General features: G+C 41.3%; 1 protein-coding gene across 3 annotated transcripts in view; it reads right to left on the bottom strand.

Annotated features, from left to right (window-relative positions):
• Positions 1-26,958, bottom strand: part of LOC122789133 (WASH complex subunit 2A-like) — a 2,558,205-nt gene that overhangs the window by 2,395,795 nt on the left and 135,452 nt on the right. For all 3 annotated transcript variants that reach the window (XM_044056354.1, XM_044056357.1, XM_044056356.1), the window contains exon 4: positions 17,647-17,712. In XM_044056354.1, coding sequence (XP_043912289.1) covers positions 17,647-17,712 — 66 coding nt within the window. The remainder of the gene's footprint in view (positions 1-17,646; positions 17,713-26,958) is intronic.

Here is a 26,958-nt window from a genome sequence, read left to right as displayed (position 1 = left end):
TAGCAACATGAGAAGACATCTCTAGTAAGGAAAGAGCAGAGGCCTTCCCCTCAGAATCAGGAAGATCTGAAATAGCCTGACAGGCCCAAGAATGAAGAGTCAAAACATATCTGGTCATATGTGTCTGACAGTTCACAGCTCTAAAGGTCAGGGTAGCAGAAGTATACTGTTCCTTACCCAGCCTCTCCATCGTTCTGTTGTCCTCATCAGAGGAAAGCAAAAGAAGGCAACAGTTTAGAAGGTTTAGCAGAGGCAACAGACACCACAAAAGGGTCAGCAGAGGGGCACTTATAAAGAAGCTTGCAAATCATCAGGCACTTTATAAAATCCATCATGTTTTTTGGGAGCACAGGGGTGGGAATTAGGAGCACGAAAAGCAGTGGAAAAGGCATCCAGCAAGGCAGGAAGAACAGTAGAGGGCCAAGGAGACTCCATTTGTATAAGCTCACAGTACCTCTTCTGAACAGCCACCCGAGTACAATCTCAATTAAAAAAATCTATTATTTAGAAAATAGTGTCACCAAAAGTAATCTTCTCAAAAGGAGAGTCAGGGCTGATGGACTCTTCTTCCTCAGAACCATAATCTAAGGGATGAGGAATGTGAAAAGAATAAGTCATGGACTCTTCAGAATCTGCATCATCATCAGAGGAAGCTTGGTCTCTTAAGAGGGGTAGAAGACCAAGGAGTAGCAGGGACAGAAACCTCCTGTGAAGGCTTTAGAACCACAAAGGCATTAAGGAGGCGTTGAGTGAAGTTTTGCATTCACTCTGAGGATATTTAGAAACAGGAGAAATAGGTTTGTTTTTTTGCCTCTTATTTATTTTATTTATTTATTTAACATTTGTTTTTTTAAGGGGACGTCAGCCTTAGAAATTTTAGGAAGCTCTGATCCCTGACGACATTCAAATACTGTATGTCAGTATGTCTTCCCTGACTAAAATCTGAGGAATACCCCTAGACCCTTTGGTAATTATCAGCTATGGTTCTCCCTGAACATCTGAAGTGGACATCTGCAAAGCCTCCATGGACATGCATGGAGCCAGATCCATGCCAGCCTCAGAAGTGGTCATGGCAAGAAATCCAACAGAGAAACGAGACGGTCCACTGGGCTTTCACTAGTATCAAGAGAGACATCCAGCAGAGGCAACACAGCCAAAGAATATGACAAAACTTTCTAGGTCTTCTTCGCAAACGGCTGACGCTCGGGCTGGGATGTTCCTTCCATAGTGTCTTTAGCCAACAGCTTAAGTCATTGGCTTTCTATATAAATAGCTAAGGAAGAAAGTGGACAATGCAATGTCTTAGGAACAAAAGCTTAGTAAATCACACAAGATGTATTGGTCATGTGAAGCACCCAAGCAAAATTAACACTGCCCGTGAAGATCTTTATGGGGAATCTGTTTCTCACATTGGCAATTCCCATTTCTGGATGACATGAAACCAACAATCAGAACAAGTCAGAACCACGATAAGAAAAACAAAAACAAAAAAAAAAACAGAGTACTTATTTTGAAAGTGGCTTGATACCCAGCAGAAAAACAAGCGTTCAGACCAATGGTAGATGATGGTGTTCGGACTGGCTGCAAAGAAATACTGAGGGTAATACATCCGGACGTCACCTTTATTTATTTTTTTTATTTATTTATTTATCATTTGTTGACCGGGAAAGTCCGACTAGGTTCCACAGAGCCTGTTTTCAGCGGAGGCCCGGGGAGAAATGCTCCAGATGCATGTCTTTGGAATGTGGGAGGAAACCGGAGTACCCGGAGGAAACCCACGCGAACACAGGGAGAACATGCAAACTCCACACAAAAGGCACCCCAGCCGAGAATCAAACCGGAGAACCTCTTGCTGTGAGGTGACAATGTTAACCACTGCACCACTGTGCCGCCCAAGGCATACCACCTTTATGCCCTATGCCATGTGCAGGGAACATACATGTAATATACTGCGTACCCATTACAACCTAAAGGCTTTGATATACTGGCCTGACATCAGGCTGCACTACGCAAGGGATCCCTATTGTAATGAATACTGCAAAAGTGATATGGCAGGACATCTTTACGTTGTACCTGACAAAAGTAGAACATTTCACAGTACAAGAGTCTTGTAAATGTTTTGCTTAAGGTCACAAACTAGTCTCCCTAATCTCCAACACATACTGCTCATCATTTTCAGCGTAACATCTCTTCTTTAATTCCTAACAAGTTGCTACTCTAACTGATATATATATATATATATACATATATATATATACATACATATCCACACTAAAGAATGCCACGTAATCCTGCAGATAAGACTCAGATGTTATAATTCACATAGCCTCCATTCTGATTCTCCTGAGGCCCATGGTTTTCACTAACTGCATGCCCACAGTTACAACAAACAACCAGCTGTAAGGGGTAAAGCTACCTTCTTAAATCATTGTTATATTGTATACTAACTATTCCTTTGTTTGTAGCATGCTTTTATTGTACAAGTTATTTTTTTTTATACTTTACATGTGATCACATTCTGGGCAGAGACTAAAACTGGCCCAATTATCAGAACTCTATCCCAGTTAAACTGTACAAATTAACAAACTATGTCTTGCTTTTCAAGCCATGAAAGACCTAAGCCAATATGACCTTCAATTTCTTTGCAAAACTACTGGCTCTACAAACACAAGCACAACTGACCTAAAAAGTACACAACAAATAAACAAGGATCACTGGAGGGAGAGGTTCCTAACTCAACAAATTCCCAGATGGCTCAAAAGGTGAGGTTCAATTAAAAAAAAAAGTATAGCACTTGGAAGGCCTAGGTCCTTGGCAGAAGACTGGGTAAGGAAAATGCCTTATATACCCTCAGAAATGATAAAAGTAAAGTAGAATCTTAGTAAAAGTATGAAAAGGCAGCAAAGTACACATTAATAAGAACACCTTATTCTCATGTCAAAGAACTGATAGAGAGTATTCTGCAATGATGACAATGGAGATCGGATGGGATCCAAACTTTTGCAAGCAGACCACATTGGGGGATCTTGTTACTCTTGCATGTCTTCCAACTGTTGGGTCTCAGGAGAGGTGTAGCGATCTCAACTATCCTGGCCAGATATTTACAGTCCCTGAACTTTAATGGATCTGGAATCATAATATAACTGTATGAAGGGAGTAATGATTTGGGTGATGCTTTCTACTGGGATCAAGGAAAAGACTTCTGAATAGCCTCAGGCAATGAGGCTTCTCCAAAATATAAGGCTTAAAAAGCAGAAACTCCACCTTTTAAGTCCAAAAATGGGGCTACATAAATGAATTTGAACTTGTTCTACCTGGTTTTCTGTTTGAATTTTGGAACAACAGGAAATGTGATGGAGCATAAAGGAGTCTTAGAGGGTGACTTGTGGATGGCAGTATCACAGAGATGTACTCAAAAGGAACGGTGAGGGGGAAAAGACATTGCTGCACTTGGCACTGACTTGCAATGCAAAGAGGTCACAGCAAGACTCCCCTAGTGAGGGGACAATCACCACAACTTAAAAGTTCAAGATCTACTCATGAGGCTTCAGTAAAAACAGTGTCTTAGCCTGTCCACTAGAGAAAAGGCTTCAACAGGAATATGTCTGCCAGTCAGAAAATGGTTAGTCAATAAAGCCGATTCACATACATTCACTGCATTTCGAAAGAGATGGTAGAAGTGAGTTCCCCTGCTTGTATACATAACAGAGCACTGCTACATTGCCAATGTGGATAGCTATTATACCTTTAAGCAGGGAGTCTTGAAAGCCATGCAAATTGAGGACAGCCCTCATCTTCAGAACCTTTATGCATACAATACCCTCCATTTGTGATCATACACCTTGGATATTCCACCCCTGACAGTGTTCCATCACACTAAGATGGAAGTGTGTGTGTGTGTTGTAAGAGCCTTTACAGGAATGGGCTGTCCAAAATTAGGTTTGAAGAGTGAAGCCACCAGTTTAAATACAACATGAAAGTCCAGGAAATCCCGAAGTCACACCAAGGGATCTGCTAACTGGGACCACTGAACTTGCAAAGTCCAATGTAAAACTATCATGTACAACCTGATCTAGTAGAACATGTGTAGATCTTTTGCCCTTAAATCTAATGCTGAGAGACATAATACTTCTAATAACTGTGACCAAATAATATGAAATAACAAATCTTATAACGAAAGGATCCAGTCTGAGGAAAGACATCATGCAGAAAGTACAGTTTTGTACCTACCATAAATGTAGATGTCCGAGAGGTATGCATCTGCAGTCCTAACAAATGGGTTGTCCTGGCCTCAGGCAGCCCTTCGGTCGGCCGGATTCCAAAGTCTGGGTCTGGCCTCGGCTGGTGTCGCACTTCTCCCGACGTCATAGCTGCAGTTCTTCGGGTATAAAGGCATCAGCCGACGCCATTTTCCTCAGTGTTTCTTGCCCCAGATGCCAGATGCCCTCTAGGAAGGCTAAATTTGGATAAATGCAAATGTTTCCAAACAACAGAGAGCAAATAGAAATAAACATGTATGTACATATATACAAACAAATACACCATAATAGATTCCCCCAGCTAGCTACAAGATGGGCAAATACCCTAGGAGTACCACAGAGGGGAAGGAGGGTGGGTAATCCCGACTGCAGATGCATGCCTCTCGGACATCTACATTTATGGTAGGTACAAAACTGTACTATGTCCTTCAAGGATGCATCTGCAGTCCTAACAAATGGGTAGAATACCATAGCCAAACTGGGGGAGGAGGCCCTAACAAGATTATGGTGTAGTTAAGATCCTTTGCAACACAGCAGTGGCAAAACCTGCTCGGGATCTGGAGTATAAGGGTAGATTATAATGCTTGGCAAATGTATGCACGGAGCTCCAAGTAGCAGCCTCTAAAATGTCTTTTGTAGCCACTCCTGTAAAAAGCTGTAGTAGTGGCTGTAGCCCTTGTGGAGTGAGGTCTGATATTTTCTGGAGTTGCCTTTCCATGATAAGAATAACAAAATCTAATGCAATTTCCTATCCATTTAGAGATTGTCTGTTTTGAAATTGCTTTTCCTTCCATTCCTGTGGCATATGCTACCAGAAGCTGGTCAGTTTTTCTATTGTTCTTGGTTCTGTCCAGGTAGTAGCGCAATTGCCTATGCACATCCAAGGTATGCAGCAGTCTTTCTCCCCTGTTCTGTGGGCTGGGGAAGAATGTAGGTAGGTGGATTGCTTGGTTTAAAGATACCCTGGAGACCACCTTTGGTATAAAGGTAGGATTAGTTCTCATGGACACTCTATCCTGATGGAAGATAAGGAAGGGTTGCACTGCCATTAATGCCTGTAGTTCAGAAACCCTTCTTGCTGAAGTGATTGCAAGCAGGAAAGCAGTTTTCCATGATAAGTACTGTAATTCTGCTGTTGCTGCTGGTTCAAAAGGGGGGAGTGTCAACTTTTCTAGCACAAAGTTCAAGTCCCATGTAGGCAATGGTGGCTTCCTTGGTGGCTTTACATTTTTGATTCCTCTCAGAAACTGCCTGAGTAGAGGATGTGAGAAGACTGGAGGATCCATGTTGTATTCTGCTGAAATAGCTGACACATTAATCTTAATGGAAGAGTAAGACAGGCCATTATGGAAAAGCTCTGCTAAGTATTCCAGGATGTTAGCTATGTTTACCAGTGCTACGTTTTGCCCTTTTGCTGCACTCCAAAAGAGAAATCTTTTCCATTTCGCTGAGTAAGTTTTTCTTGTTGAGGGTCTGCGTGCTTCCAAGATAATGTCTTTAACCCTTTGAGATAAATCTGGGTTATTTTGTCTTATGCAATGCTCCAAGCAGCTAGCTGCAGTGTTTTCAGGTTCGGATGCAGGGTTTTGAAGTTGTTCTGTGTTAGCAGTAAAGGAACCAGGGGTAGAGGCCATGCGAGTTCCCGAGACATACTCCTCAGTAGTGGGTACCAGTGCTGTCTCGGCCAGTCTGGAGCTATCAGGATGATCCTTGGGTGGTCTTCTTTGATCTTCAATAGCACCTTGTGCATCAAAGGAAGAGGTGGGAATGCATATGCTGTCAGGTTTTCCTAACTGAAAGATAGGGAGTCCACCTTCCAAGCAAGTGGGTGGTATGTCCTTGTGCAGAATTTTTTCAATTGGTGATTGTGTGGGGATGCGAATAAGTCTATTTCTGGTAGTCCCCATTTCCTTGTGATGGATTTGAAGATGTCTGGATGCAGCATCCATTCGTGGGCATCCGTGGTAGTCCTGCTTAAGATGTCTGCTAGTATGTTTTCTTTTCCTGGCACAAAAATATTGCCTTGAGCTGTATGTTTAGGCTTAGGGCCACATTCCAGAGATCCATTGCCATCCGGCATAGAGGATATGAATGTGTGCCTCCCTGTTTGTTGATATACCACATAACTGTGGTGTTGTCCGTCCTTATCAGCAATTGCCCCTGTTGGAGAAACTGTCTGAATGCTTGAATTGCCAGTTTTACTGCCAGCATCTCTTTTTGGCTTATGTGTAGGTTTAGCTGGTCTTGAGTCCATAAGCCTTGTATGCACTTGTCCAGCATGTGTGCGCCCCAACCGAGGTCTGAGGCATCTGTGGTGATAGTCTGGCTTGGTTGAGGGCTGTGGAAGGGCAGTCCTTTGTTCAATTGACAGGCCTGAGCCCACCATCGGAATTCTTGCTTCAGGCATGGAATTATTGGAATTTGGGTTTCCAGGCTGTGCTTGTGCTGAGACCATAAATTCCTGAGGTACCATTGCAACTTCCTCATATGCAGTCTGGCATGTGGGATCAATATTATGCAGGATGCCATGTAACCCAGGGCTTGCAGGACTTTCCTTGCTGTAAGCTGGTTCTGCGTTGTTAATGCCATGAAGTAGAGTGGAAGGTGCTTTTGTTTTTCTGCTGTGAGGGATGCCATTTGATTTGATGTGTCCAGTTCTGCACCCAAGAAGGATATCCTTTGGGATAGTGACAGCCTTGACTTTTATATTGACTGTGTATCCCAAGGCTTGCAGTAGATGAATGACCCTTTTCAAGTCTTTTGTTAATTTGTTTTTGTTGTCCGCTTGTAACAGGCAATCGTCCAGGTAAGGGTAAATTTGAATTCTCTGAAGCCTGCAATGAGCAATTACTGATGCCAGGCATTTCGTGAATACTCTGGGTGCAGTAGATAAGCCAAAAGGCAATGCTGAGAATTGATAATGCTCTGATCCTGAAAGAAATCTGAGGTATCTTCTGCAATTTGGTCGTATGGGGACGTGCAGGTATGCCTCCTTGAGATCTAGAGTTACCAGCCAAGACTCCTTGCCCAGCATGGGAAGAAGCTGCTGTAGAGTCAGCATTTTGAATTTTGGGACAATGAGGTATGTGTTCAGAGCGGACAGGTCTAGAATAGGTCTCCATTGATTTTCCTTCCTTGGCACCAGGAAAAGTCTGGAGTAAAATCCTTGCCCTTGTTCCATAGATGGTACCTTTTCTATAGCTCTCATCCTTTTAAGTTGTCTATTTGTTCTAGAGCGTTTGCCTTTTGATTTGGAGGTAGGTTTGGCATTCCTCTCTTCCTTGGTAGAGTATGGAAGTGAAACCTGTAACCTTTGTCTATTGTCTGTAAAATCCATTTGCCTCCTGTAATGCAATGCCAGTTTACTGAAAATAAGGCTAGCTTTCCGCCTAAGGGTGCTTCTAGTTGTTCCCTGGTAGGCGGCTTCAGAGCCAAGTCACTGTGATTGTCCTGTGGAAGTGGTAGTGGCTGGGTCTGCAGCAGTACTCGCTGGTTGTTAGGCTGCCACTGACGCCCCTGTAGGCACCTCTGGATTGACCTCTGCCTCTTGTGCCTATTCCTGCCTCTCTGTGCTCTGTTGGTGTCTGGAAAGGACCAATTCTTGGAAGGCCAGTTCCTACTAAACCTTGGAGGCTGGACCTGTAAGAAATCCTTGACTGTCTGGACCGATTTTGCTTTCTCTTCCACCTTCTTCAGCACTTGCTGTGCAGGAGAGCCAAACAAATTGTGTTTATCCATGGGAGCATCTAGGAGCTTTGATTTTACATGGTCTGGTAAGGACTGCTCTTTTAACCATGCATGCCTTCTGATCACTGTACCAGTCATAGCTGATCTAAAGGAGGCCTCCAGTGCATCATAGCCGCATTTTAAGGAATGATTACTGACCTGCTGTATGTTATGTACCATTTCCTGAAGTGACTTTCTGTCTAAAGGTTCAGGTGAGGACAGCTTTTTAGATAACTGATCTAACATAAATTCCTGATACTGAATCATGTGGAATTGACAGTTTAAGGCCCTAGCCGAAAGAGTAGCAGAAGTATAAACTTTTTTACCCCATCTCTCCAAGGCCCTAGATTCCCTTTCAGAGGGAGTGGGTTTTGGCAGAGGTAGCTGCTACAGCCTTGGGGCCCTGTGAAATAGTTTCAGGATCTGCAAAAGGAGCCTTATACAAGTGATTATGTGTGTCCGGAACCCTGTAGTATCTGTCGGGCTTAGCAGGGGCCGGGGGGGAGTGAATCAGGAGCAGTACAAGCATCATTAAATGCATCATCCACAACTGTAAGTACTGGAGGAATGGCTAAAGGCCTATGCTGTGGCAAATGCAAAAAAGTCCTAAGCCTTTTCCTAGAGTCTGAGAAATCCTGGCCCTGCCATTGAAATTGTTCCCTCATAGCATGCAAGGTTTCCCCAAAAGAAAATTCCTCAGGAGGAGAGGCAGAAGGAATGGAGTCCTCTGCATCAGAGTCCTCATATGGAGAATAAGGGCCCTCAGGAGGGTTTGTATTTTCTGATTCATCTGAGGAGTAATCAGAAGAAACTGGCTCAGGGGGTTCTGCTCTAGGTCTCTTCTCTGGAGGGGGTTGAGAGGCCCTATCAGGGTGAGACTGGGATCCCCTGATCAAAGAAATGAGATCCTCTGCTAGACTAAGCATTTGAGTACTAGAGCTAGGCCTGTGAGAGGGGGCTTTAGTAGGCACGGCCTTGGAAGATTTAGCTGCTTTAGCCCTGGCAAAGGCCTTAATTGACATGGATGCAGGGGGCCTAGCAGCTCCACGTGCAGGAGTAGATACATCTAGGGGAATAGTATCTGATAAATCCTGAGAAACTGTAAGAGCAGGTGGAATTTCAGTAGCAGATTCAGCCATGCTGGAAGAGGCCTCGGTAGTAGGAGGCATGCTTTCGGCCGAAGGAAGAACCGCACACTCAGTTTCAGCCGAAACAGAGACACTCGCGGTTGGCTTAACCGCGGTTTCGGCCGAAACCGCGGACCGCAAGTGTCGGTCCTTTTCCTTAAGTTTTTTAACTAAATGTGAAGTCGGAGTCTCCGACGGCATGATATAAGCAAAAGCGGAGCCGAAAAACTCCTCTGCAAACTCCGACCGACGTCTAAGCGTCCGTCGGTTGAAGGAAGCACAGGCTAAACAAGCTGCTACGTCGTGGTCTGGGCCTAAACAAGGTAGGCAGTAAGAGTGGAAGTCTTTATGAGGTATTTGTTTCCCACAAGTTAAACAGTTATTCACTTTTTCTGACATCGGCTGAGGCAAGAAAGAGTCCCCAACGGGGTACTTAGCTTTTTAGAAGTCTTCGGTAGTAGTAATCTCTGGATCTGACCGACCGGCACTTGCGAACAGCTTCTGCTTTGGGCGCCACGCGGCAAGAAAGACAGAGGAAAATGGCGTCGGCTGATGCCTTTATACCCGAAGAACTGCAGCTATGACGTCGGGTGAAGTGCGACACCAGCCGAGGCCAGACCCAGACTTTGGAATCCGGCCGACCGAAGGGCTGCCTGAGGCCAGGACAACCCATTTGTTAGGACTGCAGATGCATCCTTGAAGGACATCGTAGTTGTCCAGTGTGCACCTACCCTGTAAATATCAGCATTTGTGAGGGCTCCAAATGGCAAATAGCAGTGTTCAATGTAATTCACAAAGACTAAAAGAAACTCAGAAGATACTCCTAAGCAAAAATAAACGCATTCAGTGTTGGAAATACTAGCAGTCAGTCATCCAAGTAGGTAAATACCTTTACCCCTTACAGCCTCTTATTTGCTTTAACTATGGACATGCAGCTGGTGAAAATCAAGGGCCTCAGGAGAATCAGAATGGAAGCTATGCAAATAACATCTGACTCCTACCTGCAGGACTACATGGCATTCCTTATTGTGTACAGGCATTCTGGAGGTCCAAAGAGTATAACCAACCTCCTTGTAGACAGTGGGATGGGAAAGGCAAACCTCCTTGTAGACAGTGGGATGGGAAAGGCTTATGGACATTACTTGTTCTTGCTATTCATCCTGCATGATGGCAAGGCAAGCAGTTACGTAGAGAGACAGGACAGACAACTCCGTCTTCACAGGACAACAGCTGGGCAAGATTGCAGACTGCTATCTCGCTGAAGGTGGCCTACAGTACCCCTGCTGACTGAGCCTGTCTCTGGCCTGGAAACTATTCTGAAAGTTATCATGGCCATGGTCCCTTCCTGATCTCTGGTTATTCTGCTGCTGCTTAGTCATGTTCAATCCAGAGCTTACACGGACTCTGATGACGCATCCTAAGAAAGTGTAATAGTAAGCCTGGAACTTGATACCAACAGCATAAAGTGCCTTATCCTTTTTTCCCCATGTTTTCTGAGTGAGCTTTAACTGATAGACTGAAGAGAATAGACCTACAGAAGTCGAAAGCTATGAAGTTTGTCTTACGAGGCCTCAATGAAATCTGTTAGGTGCAGTGAGTCATGACAGTGAAGAGCTATGCTAATCTCTGCTGTGATACTGGCAATAGATGGCAGCTGCCTCCTGTAACTGCAATGTGAACTTAAACTGACCATTTGGCAACTCATTGCGTGACTGGCTCATTCTATCAGCTCTTTCTGGGTCCCATAACACATAGGAAAATGTACTTCACTGCACTCAAAATGCAAAGGATGTGTAAACATGCTTTGTAAGCCTATCTACAACCCCTGATTCCTTATGGGGAGGATGAGCATCAAGATACATCAATATCACAGCATTTTTAGAGCAGCCACAGCAGCAATAAATTGGGCTTGGCAGTGTCTAATCAGCATATCTAATCTTTGGGATGCCAATGGATCGTCTGGTGTGCTTGGGAGAGATGTCACAACATCAAAGATTTCTCATACAGACTTAACAACTAGTCATATAATTTTTGTAAACAGGAACAAACACCCAAAAGTGAGGTTATGGGTCCAAAAGGCCTCTTCTCCAACATCTTTTCTGAAGCAGTTGGGAGGTCATGTAGGCTACATTTTTTGCCTCATAAGCTGAGGAACTGCTTCAAATTGATGGCTGTGAATCCAGTGAAACACAGGGATAAAGCCCTGATTATGGCCCAGCCAACCTGGATTCGATTAGTGACCCAGGAAACAGGGAGGGAAGGAGGGATGTGCCCATCCCAGGTGGGATGGCATTTGTTGATGACACTACCTTAGGGGAGGTATAATTCAAAGACAGAAGTTGTTCTGTGACATAATCAACAAGTGTGCAAGGCAGGGCAGGGAGGGGGTATGGCATATAAAGAGGAAAAAAGTCTGAGGGGTAAGGAAATGAGCTGGCAGACACAGCATGGAAGTGGGTCACTGGGAGCTGGGTAATGTCCCAAGGAGGACAAAAAAAAAAAAAAAAACACATGACAGTAGGACTGCTTGCAAGGGCAACAGACTAAAGTTAGCTAAGTGAACAGCAGAGAAAGTATAATCAAAAGACAAAGAGAACGCCCAGTTAATCATGTCATCATTAAACTGGGGCGAGACCGACATAATGATAAAGGTCTTTACCTCACAGATGCAAGTTACAGGATTTGATTCTGACCTCTGGTTACTGGCTAGACTTGTAATAGTCTGTATACTAATAGCCTACTATTTACTTATGATTCAACATCGATTTTGTCATTTCAGAATTGGGGTAGGGGACTCCTTGGTAAGAGTTCCTACCAGTCCTTGGCGGTGATGGGTCTAAGAATGATTAAGCTAGTACTGCACCAGATATGTGGGGCTGATTTAATAAAAGGCTTCTGAAACCTCTATCCTGATGACTAAAATGTGGATCGTTAAAGGTCCAACTATTCACTTCCTGTTGAGACCAATTTTGTAGTGAGAACAGCACTTCGGGTAACATATGAAGAGTTGGCACAAATGTTATCAACACTGATGCTTATGCCACACATCGAGAGCACCAGTCCCTACTGCACTAGGCTGAAGCTGACTAATGCTCATGCTGACACTGGGTGTAACCCCAGACAGCCTGACCCCCCCCCCCCCCAACAGTGGGTACCAACATACTCACCAACCCTAGATCTAGTGCAGACATCCTCAGCCCAAATGTCAGAAAAATCAATCCTGATGAACCATTACTGATACAGATGTCAGGGCGAAGACAGATCTTGACAGGTTAGTCTCCCAACCCTGAAATGGAAAAATATTGCACTATTACTGAAGGCAGAGGTAATGTCAACAGAGTCTACCTCAAGGGATGCCTTGCAGACACTGAGACCACAACTGAACACAGACAAGCAAGTCAATTTCCACATCGAGACCTGCTGGTCTGACTGCAGTCTCACTGGACCAAGGCTACGATGGAGGCCAGTGGGAAGAAATTAGTGTGTTGTGGCTAAAATAAATAGGCAATGAAGACATGCCTCCACCTGTCATAGTACCAGAGAATAAAGAGGGCAGACATATCCTTTACTGGAACTTAAAGGTTTTTATAATCTTTTCATAATCAATCTCAGCAGGAGGTATACAGTAACATCTAAAGAAGACTTTGCTAATGATGTCCTTGAGACAAAAATTCAGCATGCCTCTGAACATAACAGACATCTCACTAGGAGTTCTAACCAGTTTTCCAGCAGACTTATCAAATAACTCTTTGAGAAGTCTAGAAACATTAGCACAAGAATGAGTGAAAGTTAAATTTTTCCTCCGTTATAGTTTTTTAATCTGAGGACCTGGAAAGGAATCTCATACACTCTTAGCCTTAAGCTTTTTTTTTTTTGCCATTACCTTTATATTTGAGCTTCTGCTTCAAGGACACTGGATAACTCCTCCTCCTACTGTCGATTACCAAAGATGTAAATAATTACATCAAAGTCAAATACACTCTTGTTAAGATAGTAACACATTTCTTGTTATTAACTGTAGTTGCTGGACTAATAATTTGTATTTTGCTTCTTGGGTTCATAGGTTCATACTAGGCTATCTGCCCTGGGGCATTTATAAGCCTAGCCAGAGTGTGTTTGGCTTTTGCCACCCATTTTAAATTAATTTTGCTATGCTCTTTTTCGAGGTTAGTATACTGTGCCTCTGTCCAACAGTGACACAGAAGTGATACCCGGGGGTAAACCTACAATCTCCCATCCACTCATCAAGATTCCTCTTGAAGAGAGTCAATGAGGGACTCTGCCTAACCTGGACTGGGATTTTATTCCAGAGTGAAGGGAGCCTCTGGGTTATGAATCTGTCCCTCCAGCATGTCCTATTTATTTCAGTGCTGAGGTTCAAGTCTCGAGCGTAGCTCAATGGGATTTGGATTTTCTGAGGTGCAGCATGTCCATTAATTCCGGGTTGGACATGGCTTTATACGTCAGGCACAGATCGCCTCTGAGCAGCCGGTATGCCACTGAGTAGAGCTGGAGTTTCTTTAACCGGCCAGCATATGGCATCTGTTTCAGCCCTTTGATCCTCTTGGTGAGGTGCTTTTGGGGTCTTTCCAGTTGCTGCAGGTGTCTGGTAAGGTACATCCCAAAAGGGGCATTGTACTCAATTATGGGCCTGATGAGGGATGAGTAAAGAAGCACGATGACCTCCCCTGAACTAGATGTGAATCCCTTCATGATTAGTTGGGCTATATAAAATGTTTTTCTTACCACTTTGGCCACATGATTGTCAAATGAAAGATTGCTATCAACCTGGGTCCCCAGGTCCCTAATTACTTCTTCTGTACTTAATGGATTAATACCTATGTGGCAATTTGTGGGCACTTTGTTTTTGCCAAAGGGGATGACTATACACTTTTTGGCGTTTAGCTTGAGGCCATGGCGCTGGCACCAGTTGTCTGTTTCTATGAGGCCCTTTTGGAGGATGCTTGTGTCGGCTGGAGAGTCGATTATGGCGCCCAGTTTGCAGTCATCTGCGAACTTGGTCAGCCACAGTCCTTCCGTGTTGGCCTGTACCTCCGAGAAATATATACCGAACAAGAGAGGTCCCAGGTCCGAGCCTTGTGGGATGCCACTTGTAACTGGTTTGGAGTCTGACATGGCTCCAGCAATTCTAACCATGTGGGTTCTGTCCTTGAGCCAGTTTGCAACCCATCTAGTGACATAGGGGTTTATATTTAAGCTGGTGAGCTTATCTATAATGCCCCAGTGGGGGGGGGGGGGGGGGGTTCTACTTAAATTTCGTAAAAACAACAAACCAACACAATTTTAGTTATGTGTTGCAATCCTCTCTGTCAACTGTCCCTAATTTTGCAAAATGACCCCCATTTTGCCTCACAATTTCCCCTATCCCTCAAAAAATTTCTGATTTTCTAATACATTAGTGAGGGTTACATTCCATAATGCACAACATTAAAGTGTCATACTTACTGTTCAGAAAATGCACGGTGATGCAAAACCTGTTATTCTTTTAAGTGAGTTAGAGTAACATTTAATAACTGTCCCTGATTTTCAAACTTTGTCCCGCTTCCCAATTTTATTTAGCTTTGTATACAATTCTTGGGCAAAAAAGTTATGCGGTATGGTTGCCATATGTCCTTTTGACCAGGTTTGTAAATGAAAACGTCTTGTATCAGACCTTTAACCCAGTTAACACACTTTAAAAACATAAAAATAAATTAAATACAGAATTAATCAACCCATACAAACTATGGGCTCAGTCCCTGAGGTTGTCAAAGGCAAAGCTTCAATCTGTAGCAGACAGAGCCATGTTCCATTATAAGTAACATTTTCTCTCTCTCTCTCTCTCTCTTTGCAATTGTCATGGGAGCAAACAATTTCCAAATAGTCCAAGTAACAGACGAATGCTCTGCATCTAAATAATCAACATGTACAGACTGTCTTGTGGAGGACATCTGTGCCCACATTTACATCTGTAAATGTTTAACACTGTCAAAAACATGTAAATACACAAAGAAAAGAGCATCCCCTGTGAACAATCTGTTAACTACAAAACAGAAACACTCACGCATTTTGCACAACTGGAACGCTGAGGTAAAAAAAAAAAAAAAAAAAAAAAACACATAATGGCAAGGCCAAGGAAAGGACAGTTCAGAGCTGTAAAACTCAAAAAAAATTATAGTTTCACCTGAAATGATGAATGGAATAACTGGTAAAAGAGTAAGAAAAAGCTAAATTAAGAAACAACCTGTACACCTTTTTCTTTCAGAATATCATTTCTAATAGCATACAATCATTTCTCTAATGTTTCAATTATGACATGTGGCAAAAGAGATCTAAAGAGGAAACTATTTTGAAGAGCACTGTGGGTAAAAGGGGAGGGGGTTAGTAGCATGAGAATGTTTCAGATACCAAGCTGCCTTATGGCAATAGGTTCATAGGTTCATACTAGGCTATCTGCCCTAGGGCATTTATAAGCCTAGCCAGAGAGTGTTTGGCGTTCGCCACCCATTTTAAATTAATTTTGCTATGCCTTTTTTTGAGGTTAATATACTGTGTCTCTGTCTAACAGTGACACAGAAGTGATAGCCGGGGTAAACCTACGATCTCCCATCCACTCATCAAGATTCCTCTTGAAGAGAGTCAATGTGGGACTCTGCCTAACCTGGACTGGGATTTTATTCCAGAGTGAAGGGAGCCTCTGGGTTATGAATCTGTCCCTCCAGCATGTCCTATTTATTTCAGTGCTGAGGTTCAAGTCTCGAGCGTAGCTCGATGGGATTTGGATTTTCTGAGGTGCAGCATGTCCATTAATTCCGGGTTGGACATGGCTTTATACGTCAGGCACAGATCGCCTCTGAGCAGGCAGTATGCCACTGAGTAGAGCTGGAGTTTCTTTAACCGGGCAGCATATGGCATCTGTTTGAGCCTTTGATCCTCTTGGTGAGGTACTTTTGGGGTCTTTCCAGTTGCTGCAGGTGTCTGGTAAGGTACATCCCACAAGGGGCATTGTACTCAATTATGGGCCTGATGAGGGATGAGTAAAGAGGCACGATGACCTCCCCTGATCTAGATGTGAATCCCTTCATGATTAGGAGGGCTATATAAAATGTTTTTCTAACCACTTTGGCCACATGGTTGTCAAATGAGAGATTGCTATCAACTTGGGTCCCCAGGTCCCTAATTACTTCTTCTGTACTTAATGGATTACCACCTATGTGGTAATTTGTGGGCACTTTGTTTTGCCAAAGGGGATGACTATACACTTTTTGGCGTTTAGCTTGAGGCCATGGCTCTGGCACCAGTTGTCTGTTTCTATGAGGCCCTTTTGGAGGATGCTTGTGTCGGCTGGAGAGTTGATTATGGCCCAGTTTGCAGTCATCTGCAAACTTGGTCAGCCACAGTCCTTCCGTGTTGGCCTGTACCGAGAAATATATACTGAACAAGAGAGGTCCCAGGACTGAGCCTTGTGGGACGCCACTTGTAACTGGTTTGGAGTCTGACATGGCTCCAGCAATTCTAAACATGTGGGTTCTGTCCTTGAGCCAGTTTGCAACCCATCTAGTGACATAGGGGTTTATATTTAAGCTGGTGTGCTTATCTATAATGCCCGAGTGGGGTATTGTATCGAAGGCTTTTGCGAGGTCCAGGTAGACTGTGTGGACCACCTTCCCCTCGTCAATGGCCTTGGTGACTGTTTCAAAAAAATCGACTAGGTTTAAGAGTACTACTGTTAACGAGGAGGGACGTCCTCATAACAACTGTAGAATTTCATGTAATACAGGAGCATGACTTTTGCTGCACAATTTTTGCATGCTAATACCACAGAGGTGTCTAAAAACTCACTGAAGACCAGTGTGTACATTTCATATTTACTATGTTAGTAATGACACTTGCATGAAAAAGGCCTGCTTGAGTATATATTAAATGTGCTGCTCTGAACGTAGTTTTGGCAATTATGGAGAATAAGGTCAAGAAAGTGCAAGAGAAACTGGGATTGTATGGATACACAATTTTTTTGGAATTAAGAAACTGCAACTTAAAAGTTGAAATGTATAAGGCAATAAAATAAATTTATGCTAAATCAAGTCTTTCCTTTTTAAAGTTTTACAGTTGCTGTTATGATCTATGTTCACAGCATAATGAAATCTGTGCAAACAAATAAGACCATTACACTAAAATCATTACAAACACTGTGGTGGGGGTGCTGCGGTAGCATTGTCGCCTCATAGCAAGACGTTGTCCCGTTCAATTCTCAGCTAGAGCGTCTTCTGTGTGGAGGCATACGTGAATGGGGCGTGCCTTCATTGATGGTTGTGCATCAGGGCTGGTAACCCGGTACGTAAAAATCCACTACCAATCATTAGCGGACCGAAGTTCCGCTGTGGCGACCCCTAACCGGGAAAAGTCAAAAGACGCAAACAAACACTAAAATCATTACAAAGATGTTCTACAAGAGCTGTGAAACAGTCAATGAATTACTAATTTTGTTACCATATTTTAATTCTTGGATAATAATTGCCAGGCTACATCAATACCTGTTCATTTTTTTCACCAGTTTCTGGTTTTGACACAGGATCTTCGAGTTCTTCATCGTAGACTCTCTGAAAACAATTTACAATGATACATTTAAAAATTCATACTGGGATTAAATACAAAATATCAAAACACACATGCTGTTTAACAGACAAATGCATTATGCTGTACATGCATTTTCATTGCATATAGTCACTGGAAAAGACACAAGTGTGGGTTACTAATTTTCAACTTGATGTATCTGACACACAGCTTCAGTGGTACTGGGAAGTATTTGACTATGCAAAAGTACAAAACGCAGCATCAAGGAGACATACTTATTAGCTTACAGAGACAACAACTGTATACTACCTCCTACTCTGGCAGGCATTAACGCTAAAAAAAAAACAGAAATGAAAAGTAAAGCAAGGGCAGTTCACTTCACTTAACTTAAGACTGTAACAAAATAAAAAAAGCTTTAATATTTCCACTGTGTGAGAGAGCAATAAATCACAACAGATAACAAAAAGTTTAACTGTGAGTTGACACACAACTTAAGGATTCATGTCAGTGTGTCCTATTTCTAAAACTCTCCTGCATCTGTAAAGTGTAACACTATTTGCAACCTGTTGCACTGAGTAGAGTACATTTCCAATTGTATCTGAATCTAGCTCCAATGTACTTAATCAACCTGGGATGCAGTAAAGCAGTCCAGTAATACTTTAGTATGGTTACCTCTTCAAAAAAGCTTTACCTTTAAGCAATAACTGATGAGCGGATGTGGGTATAGGATGACGTGGCTGGTGAGGTTTGATCACGAGGATGAAGCTCAAGTGATCAAACAAAGTCAACCATGGGTAAATCCTCGTATACCACACCCACTCGTCGGTTATTGCTATTATACAATGGCATTACTTCAGAAAGAAATTGCTTACTTTTCTTAAATAATGTCTTTGTATAACAGCAACATAGTAGTCCTCCATGTTGTTTCCTCATCCTTCCCACTTTGTTGATTTACTGCGAAATGCGTATGGGACTTACATTTACACTTGCACAGTACATCAGTGCTTTGAAAACAAGCAATAGAGACAAGAAGATCTCCACTGCTTTTTTAACATAGGTACCAACTGTAAATGCTGCTTGTATAAACTTAGAAAGCTGCTAGAACAACACGATTTGTGTTAATGTACTTTGCCTGAAGGATATGAAGTCTGAAATTCAAATGCCTGTCATTATTTAGTGACTTTGCTCCTCAGTGATTTGTTGGAAAACCACAAATTTTATGAGGAACAGACTAAAAAGATGAGGCAAAAATCAGGACATTCTGTGAAAACCTGGCTAGTTGAGATGTATGCCTCTGTACCATACATGGAGAGGCAAAGTCTGGCCGCTCACTGGTACTTCAGGAACCAAACTTTTTTTCTGTTTACAGAAGCTCAATTTGCAACGGGCACGCTGGTTGGTCTGTCTGGTCTGTCCAATCAGCATGCTAATTTTTGAATAGTAATGAGCTATCATTGTATAATTAGCAGTAAGTGCATACTTGTGTACACAAACATCAAATGTGCAACCTGCTGCATTTCACCACAGTTTCAAGACTATGTTCACAAATTAATCCACAAATATAGTGATAATTGCAAAGTTTCCCGAATTGCTCACTCTCCTGTGATGTACATTAAAGACTGGAGCACCATCTACTTTATACTGTGAATGCAGTAAGTTTTGCATACATGCTGAAAACTACATATTTCCATACCCAAAACAATCTCTGCACATTAGGAAAATTTCACTTCTCTAAGCCTTCCTTTTTTTTGGCACAAAAAACGGATGGTCTTACTTAACCTACTATGTGACGGTCACATGGCAGCACTTAGTAACACCAAATTAAATCATTATCAGTTTAAGAATAGCAGAAGTATAGCAACAAAGTGTCAGTTATTACCCTTTAAACTCTTTAGAGACAGAGCAGAAAGTTACTTTGCAGTACCACCCATTAGGCATACACACATTTATTCAGAGGAGTGTGCCTTCTGCAACCTACTTTTCTCCACTATCTGGTCTGAAGCATTTCCATAGCATCATATACAATATTCTAATTATGACAGTGATAAGCTTTTTCTCTCAAGCTTTAAACACCTTAACTGTCTAGTTCTACATTCAGATGGCATTCTTTCTAAAAACACAAAAATAATGCAGATGTGCATATTTCTGACATTGTTTTAAATTACTGTGGCATTTGGTATTCAAAACTACAAGGTAAAAGACAAGACTAGATATAGTGATGCCAGTTCCATTGGCGTTCCTTTCAGACTCTGCAACAGTATACAAGAAACCTGATTGAGATATACATATGGCACTCCATCTTTCCACTGCAATTTAATTCTAGTGTTTGTATCTTTGGATCATTCTCAATACCTTTATGAAACTCAAAGCATCTTTTCAGTCACAGGCAACTGTGGGAATAGCCTGTTAGCACCCAATTCATCTCCAAGATAATCTTGCTACACTGACAAGAAGGAATGACTCAAGCATGTCTGTTGCATGCATCTCTTTACAAGGCCTTTAACTCATTTAACTCAGAATTAAATCATAGTTCTCTAAATGCGATACCATTTTTGCAACCTGGGCTATAACTTAATGCAAACACTTTGAACATATTCTGCAATGCCTTAATGGTCACTTTAGACCAGTATTCTTTCCTATAAACATGCTCATGAAACTTTTCACAACCTTACACTACACTTAGCAGCCCTTTTTCTATTAGATTGCATTTTCTCACCATCAGCAAGGGTAACTGATGGGTAGGCAACTGGTTTATTTATTCTCTTGCAAAACAATTGCATTAGTTCCACTCTGGCTTTTATCCAACCAAAATGTCAGAGGCTTATTCACATCAAAACATTCCAGGGTGGTCTCAGGTTGGGATATGTCACAGTTTTAAAGCGTTTTTGCTCTTCACTTCGGTACTAATTCACATCTTGTTCTAATGTTTTCAATGCATCTTTTATTTATTTTTTTTACTTTTTAGGAGCAAAGTTTGAAAGATACCGTAACATTAAGAAATCTGACAAACACTTGTTTAGTGTCTGGTGGTGGCATGAAAACCATTCACCTTGCTCATTATTTGGTTCAGGCACTGTGAAGTCAAAACATGGTCCAAGAGCTCATCTCTGTAACTTTCACATGTTCTTGTTCATCTAAAGTTTGTACTGTTTCAGTCCATTTACTAGCTAAATCAGCCTTTTATTTAGCTCTTTTTTGATCAGATCCATTCCATTATACCGTAATTCTGTCACCACTTTCAAGGCCCTTAATTTGTTGCTCAAATGGTATACAAAACACTACATTAATAAATTATTAAATGGAAGTCTGAAAAACCTGTATCTTCCTACACGGGAATTAATCACACAGCTTGCAATTATTTTCATCAGGTGTAACTTGTCAAAATCCCTGACATTCATCAAGTACAGAAAATTGTTTTTATCTGGCTCTTGCACAGCAGAAACCAACCAATGACCTGTACAAAACAGTGTTTAACTTTTACAGTTCTATCAAGACACTATGGATGTAAGCACATACAAGTTTGCCAAACTTCATGCTATAACTGGCAGGTTTATATGGGTTTGTGGGCTATTGCCACCGACAATATTCAGTGAACTGAAGCACAGTTTCTTCAAAAGTAATATTTACTTAAAAATAACATATTTGTCTGCTTTGTGCTTTGCTGCTATCTTAACAAGAGTTTACTGCAGCAACATCACAGACTGTAAACTTACTATAGTTGGTAGGTGAGAAGGGCAGCATGTGCTGCAAGATTTATTTATACAAGTTTACAAAGCCAGCAATTCAAACTTAATGACTGTATCGCTGTTTGTGTCAACTCTCTCCCACATAACTCGCATTTATGGCCAATTAACTCCTCGTAAGTGCAGCGATAGCTGTTAACATGTGACACTACAGAGTTGATGGCAGCTTGAGAAGCTTCAAAAGATTAACAGACTTATTATCTGTATCATATCTACATGTGTGGTACAACAATGCCAGGACCTGAAACTTGTCATTTCACCACACAGGTTAAAACACTTGTGCAAAGAAACATTTACAACAAGATAACTTAGATTACCTTTAATATATTTTTCGATTAAATGAGTATCTTATTCAGTAAGCGGCACAAATGGGAATTAATGTAGTGGTATGATGCAGTGAAATGCAGCATCTGAAGTCATAACTGAGGTTAGTTTCAAAGATAAGCATATAACTTGAGGCATTACTACGTTTTAAGTGCCCATTCAGATTACTTAGTTCAGGAATGTCCATACCATAATTTTAAATTACATGAGCCAGGTGAGCTAAGTTCCACTTTTGTAAATGCTGATATGCAGCACTTACTTTTTTTTTTGTTTGTTATTTTGGAGTGGCTCAGGATGAAGATTGAGAGGGGGAGTGACCAGAAAAGTGGGGAATGATTTACAGGAGGATTGTGATAAATTAATGTCAACTAACTATTTCTGGACAAAGATTCTGCTAATGGCATGCAGTGAATTTATAGTTTACTGTGAAATAAAAAAAAAAAAGACAGCCTTACCCCATGAATTTATGAGCATCCAGTAAACCAGGCTATTATAAAGTTGTTGTGTCTTTTGGTTTTTCCCGGTTAGGGATCGCCACAGCGGAACTCCGGTCCGCTAATGATTGGCAATAGATTTTTACGTGCCGAGTTGCCGACCCTGACGCACAACCTTCAACAAAGGTACGCCCATTCAAACATGTCTTCACACAGAAGACGCTCTAGCTGAGAATCGAACAGGATAACGTCTTACTGTGAGGCGACAATGCTACTATAAAGTAAAGCCTTACAAATTTAATAACGTCTAAAAGACATCTGTCAAGATTTAGCACACTTGTAGAGTAAGTGACTTAAATGAAGTCACCTGAAATTACAACTTTTTAATATTGTTAAAAAGTTGGATTCACTGCTATGACAGGCAAATTTGAAAAACTGATGGTCATTTTTTATAATCTTTCCTATGACCATTTGATTGTATTATGGTGAATTCTATATTGATATCAAAAGATTTCAATTTTATTACGTTGGGTATTAAATATGGAACTAAATTTCCTACTACACCACTTCTAGTTGTGGGATTCTGTACGGTAAAAGGGCTGTATTCCATCTCGAATATGATGTCATAAATTAGCAGAGAAGGAGTGTTTCTTTAGTGTTACAATCACTATCAGAAGATTTAAGTAAGTAATGTTGATAAGGAAAGAAGATGTGGAAAAGTGCAGACAGACATAAAAAATGTTCAGTAACAAAAACATAACACATGGATAATATTTTCGTATATGCATGTGTGGGAGAGGGGAGAAAATTAAAGTTCCTATCGCAGCAAAGTCCGTCAATGCCATTAGTAGCTTTTGGTTGCAGGAAATTATCACCATTGGCCAAGATGCTATTACTGGAAACTTATGAACAATTAAGATAAATATATACCAATGTTCTTCTTTTCAAGCATTAGTGATGAAATGTTGTTGTTGTCTTTCGGCTTTTCCCGGTTAGGGGTCGCCACAGCGGAACTCCGGTCTGCTAATGATTGGCAGTAGATTTTGACGAATGCAGAGATGCCAGCTCGACATTCAACCTTCAATGAAGGCACGCCCATTTACGCATGTCTTTCGAATGCCACCCAACTGTGGGGAGGACATGCACACTCCACACAGAAGGCACTCCCCGCACTCAAGCTGAGAATCGAATGGGAGAACCTCTTGCTGTGAGGCAACAACGCTACCGCTGCACCATCGCGTATGTCAAGCATTAGTGATGAAATAAAACTTCTGAAGGTTAATCATCTCATTTGATGTAGAAGGATATTAAGGCTGAGGCTCTATCCCCTCACCAGGCATTTCGGTTCAGGTCCAATACATTAGAGCAGCACGCAAAAGCTTGGATGGTGTACTTTACAACAGTCAAAATGTATACTTTACTGACCAAATTTACTCTTCCATATTAAAATATGAGCAGCAGTTTATTCAGTTTAAATGTCAGACATTAAGAAATGATGAAGCTCTGAGTACATAATGAAAAACGGTTACTTCTTTGTTGTTAAATGAAATATTCAAATCAAAATTAAGCCACTTTGCTTTTTTCATTTCTTCTGACCATTCTTTTTCAGCGTATCTTGCACAAGAATTTTTGTACTTACAGTACAACTGCTCAGTATATGCACAAGAATTTTTGTACTTACAGTACAACTGCTCAGTATATTTAGTATATACAGACTGTCTGACACAACTGAAAAATGTAGCAGAAACAAGTAGTTGTTCTGTGCTTTCTCTCATGCACATAGTTAGGCAAACTCCATGTCAGCCACAGTGTAGGAGTACAAATTAATTTTTAAGTGGTAGAATTTTGCCCCGCATAAGGGCACTAAATATTATTCAAATACAAATTAAAGTAATACATGCGAGTTAAAAATAAATAATTAAATAACCAGGAAAGTAAATAATGTGGGAAGAAATAGCCAGGGAATTGTTATGGCTAGGCTTGTATAGGCCCTAGGGCTGATAGCCTAGTACCAACCTATGAAGCTATGAACGTAGCCCCAAGTAACATCTGTTACACAGCTAGGGTGCAGGTCTACTGGTTAACATATAAACTTGCCAAAATCTCAAGATTCTGTTTTCATAACCAAAATAGATGGTACTTTGTGTCCTAAAACAATTTTTGTGTGTATTTTGTTTAGCTGTGTAACATAAATGTTGAGATTATCAACCGTCTGTGACTGCATTACATTCTAAATGACAGCCAACTAATAAGCTGCATTACATTCTAAATGACAGCCAACTAATAAGCTGCATATTACACTTCAGGAGTCGGATGCCTACATTATCCAGTTAAATACTGTCCAGTTCTGAGTAAGAAGTCATTCAACATGGTCAAAACTTCTTGGCCATACTTGAAAAAAAATAAAGTTTTTGGGAATTCTCTAGTTATTAAACTAAAAAAAAAATGTAGCTTTGATCTTACTAATGGTACACATGAGAATTGCTGGTTACCTTCCACCCTATGTGGACTCTGGGGCCCATCAAAAATGTTGTTAAAGGCAGTACCTATTCACACAGCAGGCTCAAGGAGTTTTCTTAATCGCTCTCATTTTATTTGTTCATTCTTAGTTCCTTTTAAATTCTACACTCTAGCACAAAGCTACTAGAACTTCTGTTACAGCAAGCACTGTCAGCAACGCTGCAAGATTTACTGGAAAATGATGTACTCCTGTACTCACAAAACAGTGGAAGAGTTAGAACACTAACTAAACCTCTCCAACCGTGTGTTAAAAAGAAGCTGGAATAATACTTGCAAATTTGAGAGAAATACAGTTACTGCTTAGCATATACACCGTCTGAATGTCAGCAAAGGAAAAATCTGGGAAAACAACAACATTTAAATAAAAGCAGACTCTGGCTAGTGTACATATTTCAGGGCTTCACATTTTTGTAGCAGTAATCCACTAAGAGTGACGCTATGTGGATATGCAAATCCCAAACTTAATGCATGAATATAGAAATGTGAAGGAGCGGTTATAAACACGCCCCCCCATTGCAAAACCACAACATGCTTAACTCATAAGCAAGAGGAACAACTAATATGCTGATAAGGGGCCTTAAGGCATCTGCATTGGAGTGCAATTCACAGACATGAGTCTATAATATGGTAATTAGCATTCTAAGTGTGTAAAGAGCCCTGAACTTACGCCACTAAGCAGCAGTTTTTCAGGAGAATACAGAGATGCAAGAGGAGATCTGTTGGGTAAATGTTTCATGCTGGTGCTTGTGGATACCTGGCCATACTACTGAAGGGGTCACTTGGGAAAAGTTTCATTTTGATGCTCTTGGATATACTCCTAAAAGGGTACTGTGGGAAAAAGTTTCCTTTTGGTGCTCCTGCATACCTAGACATACTACCAAAGGGGATTGCTTGGGGAAATGTTTCATTGTGGTGCCTGTGCATACATGGACATATTCCTAAAGAGGTGGGTGGAGGAAGGAATTCATTTGTTCTCTCAGGGAAGTGCTTGTGCATATATGCTCAGACTGTTGAAGTGATTGGTGGTAAAATAATTTATTTTGTGCCACTGTAATGCTTATGCATAATTAAGACAAACTATGAAGGGGTTGCTGGGGGAAACACTTTGTGTGTCAGGGAAGTACAGTGCATACTTGGACAAATACTGAAGAGATGACTGGGAACAGACCAACTCCAATGTAAAAGGTGAAGCATCGCTTTTAACAACGGATGTATGTACCGTGCTAATGTCAGACTATGAATTACAAAACAACCACATTAACATATGCCACTTTACAACACTTCTCATTTGCATCTCACAATTTTAAGGCCTTGGGCATTAGCATAAATGGCTCTATGAATCACTCCTTTGCTACGCTCATTCATAAGCGTCAGGGGATACCCCTATCGCATTTGCCCAAGCAATTATGAAAACTGGCCTTTGTGTTGAGCAGGAGACACAATAGAGCATATGCACTCAGAAATATTTAAAATAAGTAGGACATTTGAGATATAATACAATAAATCAATCTGAACAGCTAAGTCTGAAGAAGTTAGAAACAGAAAATGGTAGATCCAAAAATACAACATGAAGAGAAAACCTGCAGTTTTCTTCAGTAGCAGAGAAGTTGCAGGGAGTATTCTATTAAAATTCTGAAAGCACAAATATGCAATTAAGACTGGTGATCCACAGGAAGATTTGTTTAATCAAGAGGATTCATCTCATATAAGCTTCTTAATTTAATTTCTAAAAAGAGGACATTACCCATACTGGTTAAAATGTAGTCATCAGAAGATGCTTCTGATAAAACTACGGCAAAAGGGAAAAGGTGTTGAGTACTGGTGAGGGTATTTGCGTAAAATAGCTACTCACTTTATACTATATAAAAGAGCAGTAAGTTTACTTCAGTCATTTAGAGTTGTGATTGAAACTGCTATATCAAGTGGTCTTTAGAATATTTTTCTAAGTGAGTCAAAAACTTTTATGGAGGCACACTTGGCTTTGGAGGAGATCATGTTCAAAGAATTCCAGTCAGCAAGGGAAAGAAGATTCAGTTTCCAGATCCTACACAGGTAAGAAAGCTCCAAGAGAGACTGCCAGCAAACGTTTCCCTTCTTTCAAAAGAACATGTTTGAAACCACATTTCCTTTCATTCTGTTAAAATTACGCCATTTTGAAATGGTATTAACTTTCTACAAAGTACAGTTTTGTACCTACCATAAATGTAGATGTTCGAAGATCCACATTGCTGCAGTCCTTACACTTGGGTAG

Source organism: Protopterus annectens, chromosome 14.part0, assembly GCF_019279795.1.
Source record: "Protopterus annectens isolate FY-2018-M chromosome 14.part0, PAN1.0, whole genome shotgun sequence".
Classification (NCBI taxonomy): Eukaryota; Metazoa; Chordata; order Ceratodontiformes; family Protopteridae; genus Protopterus; species Protopterus annectens.
This window is presented reverse-complemented; position numbering and strand designations above follow the sequence as displayed.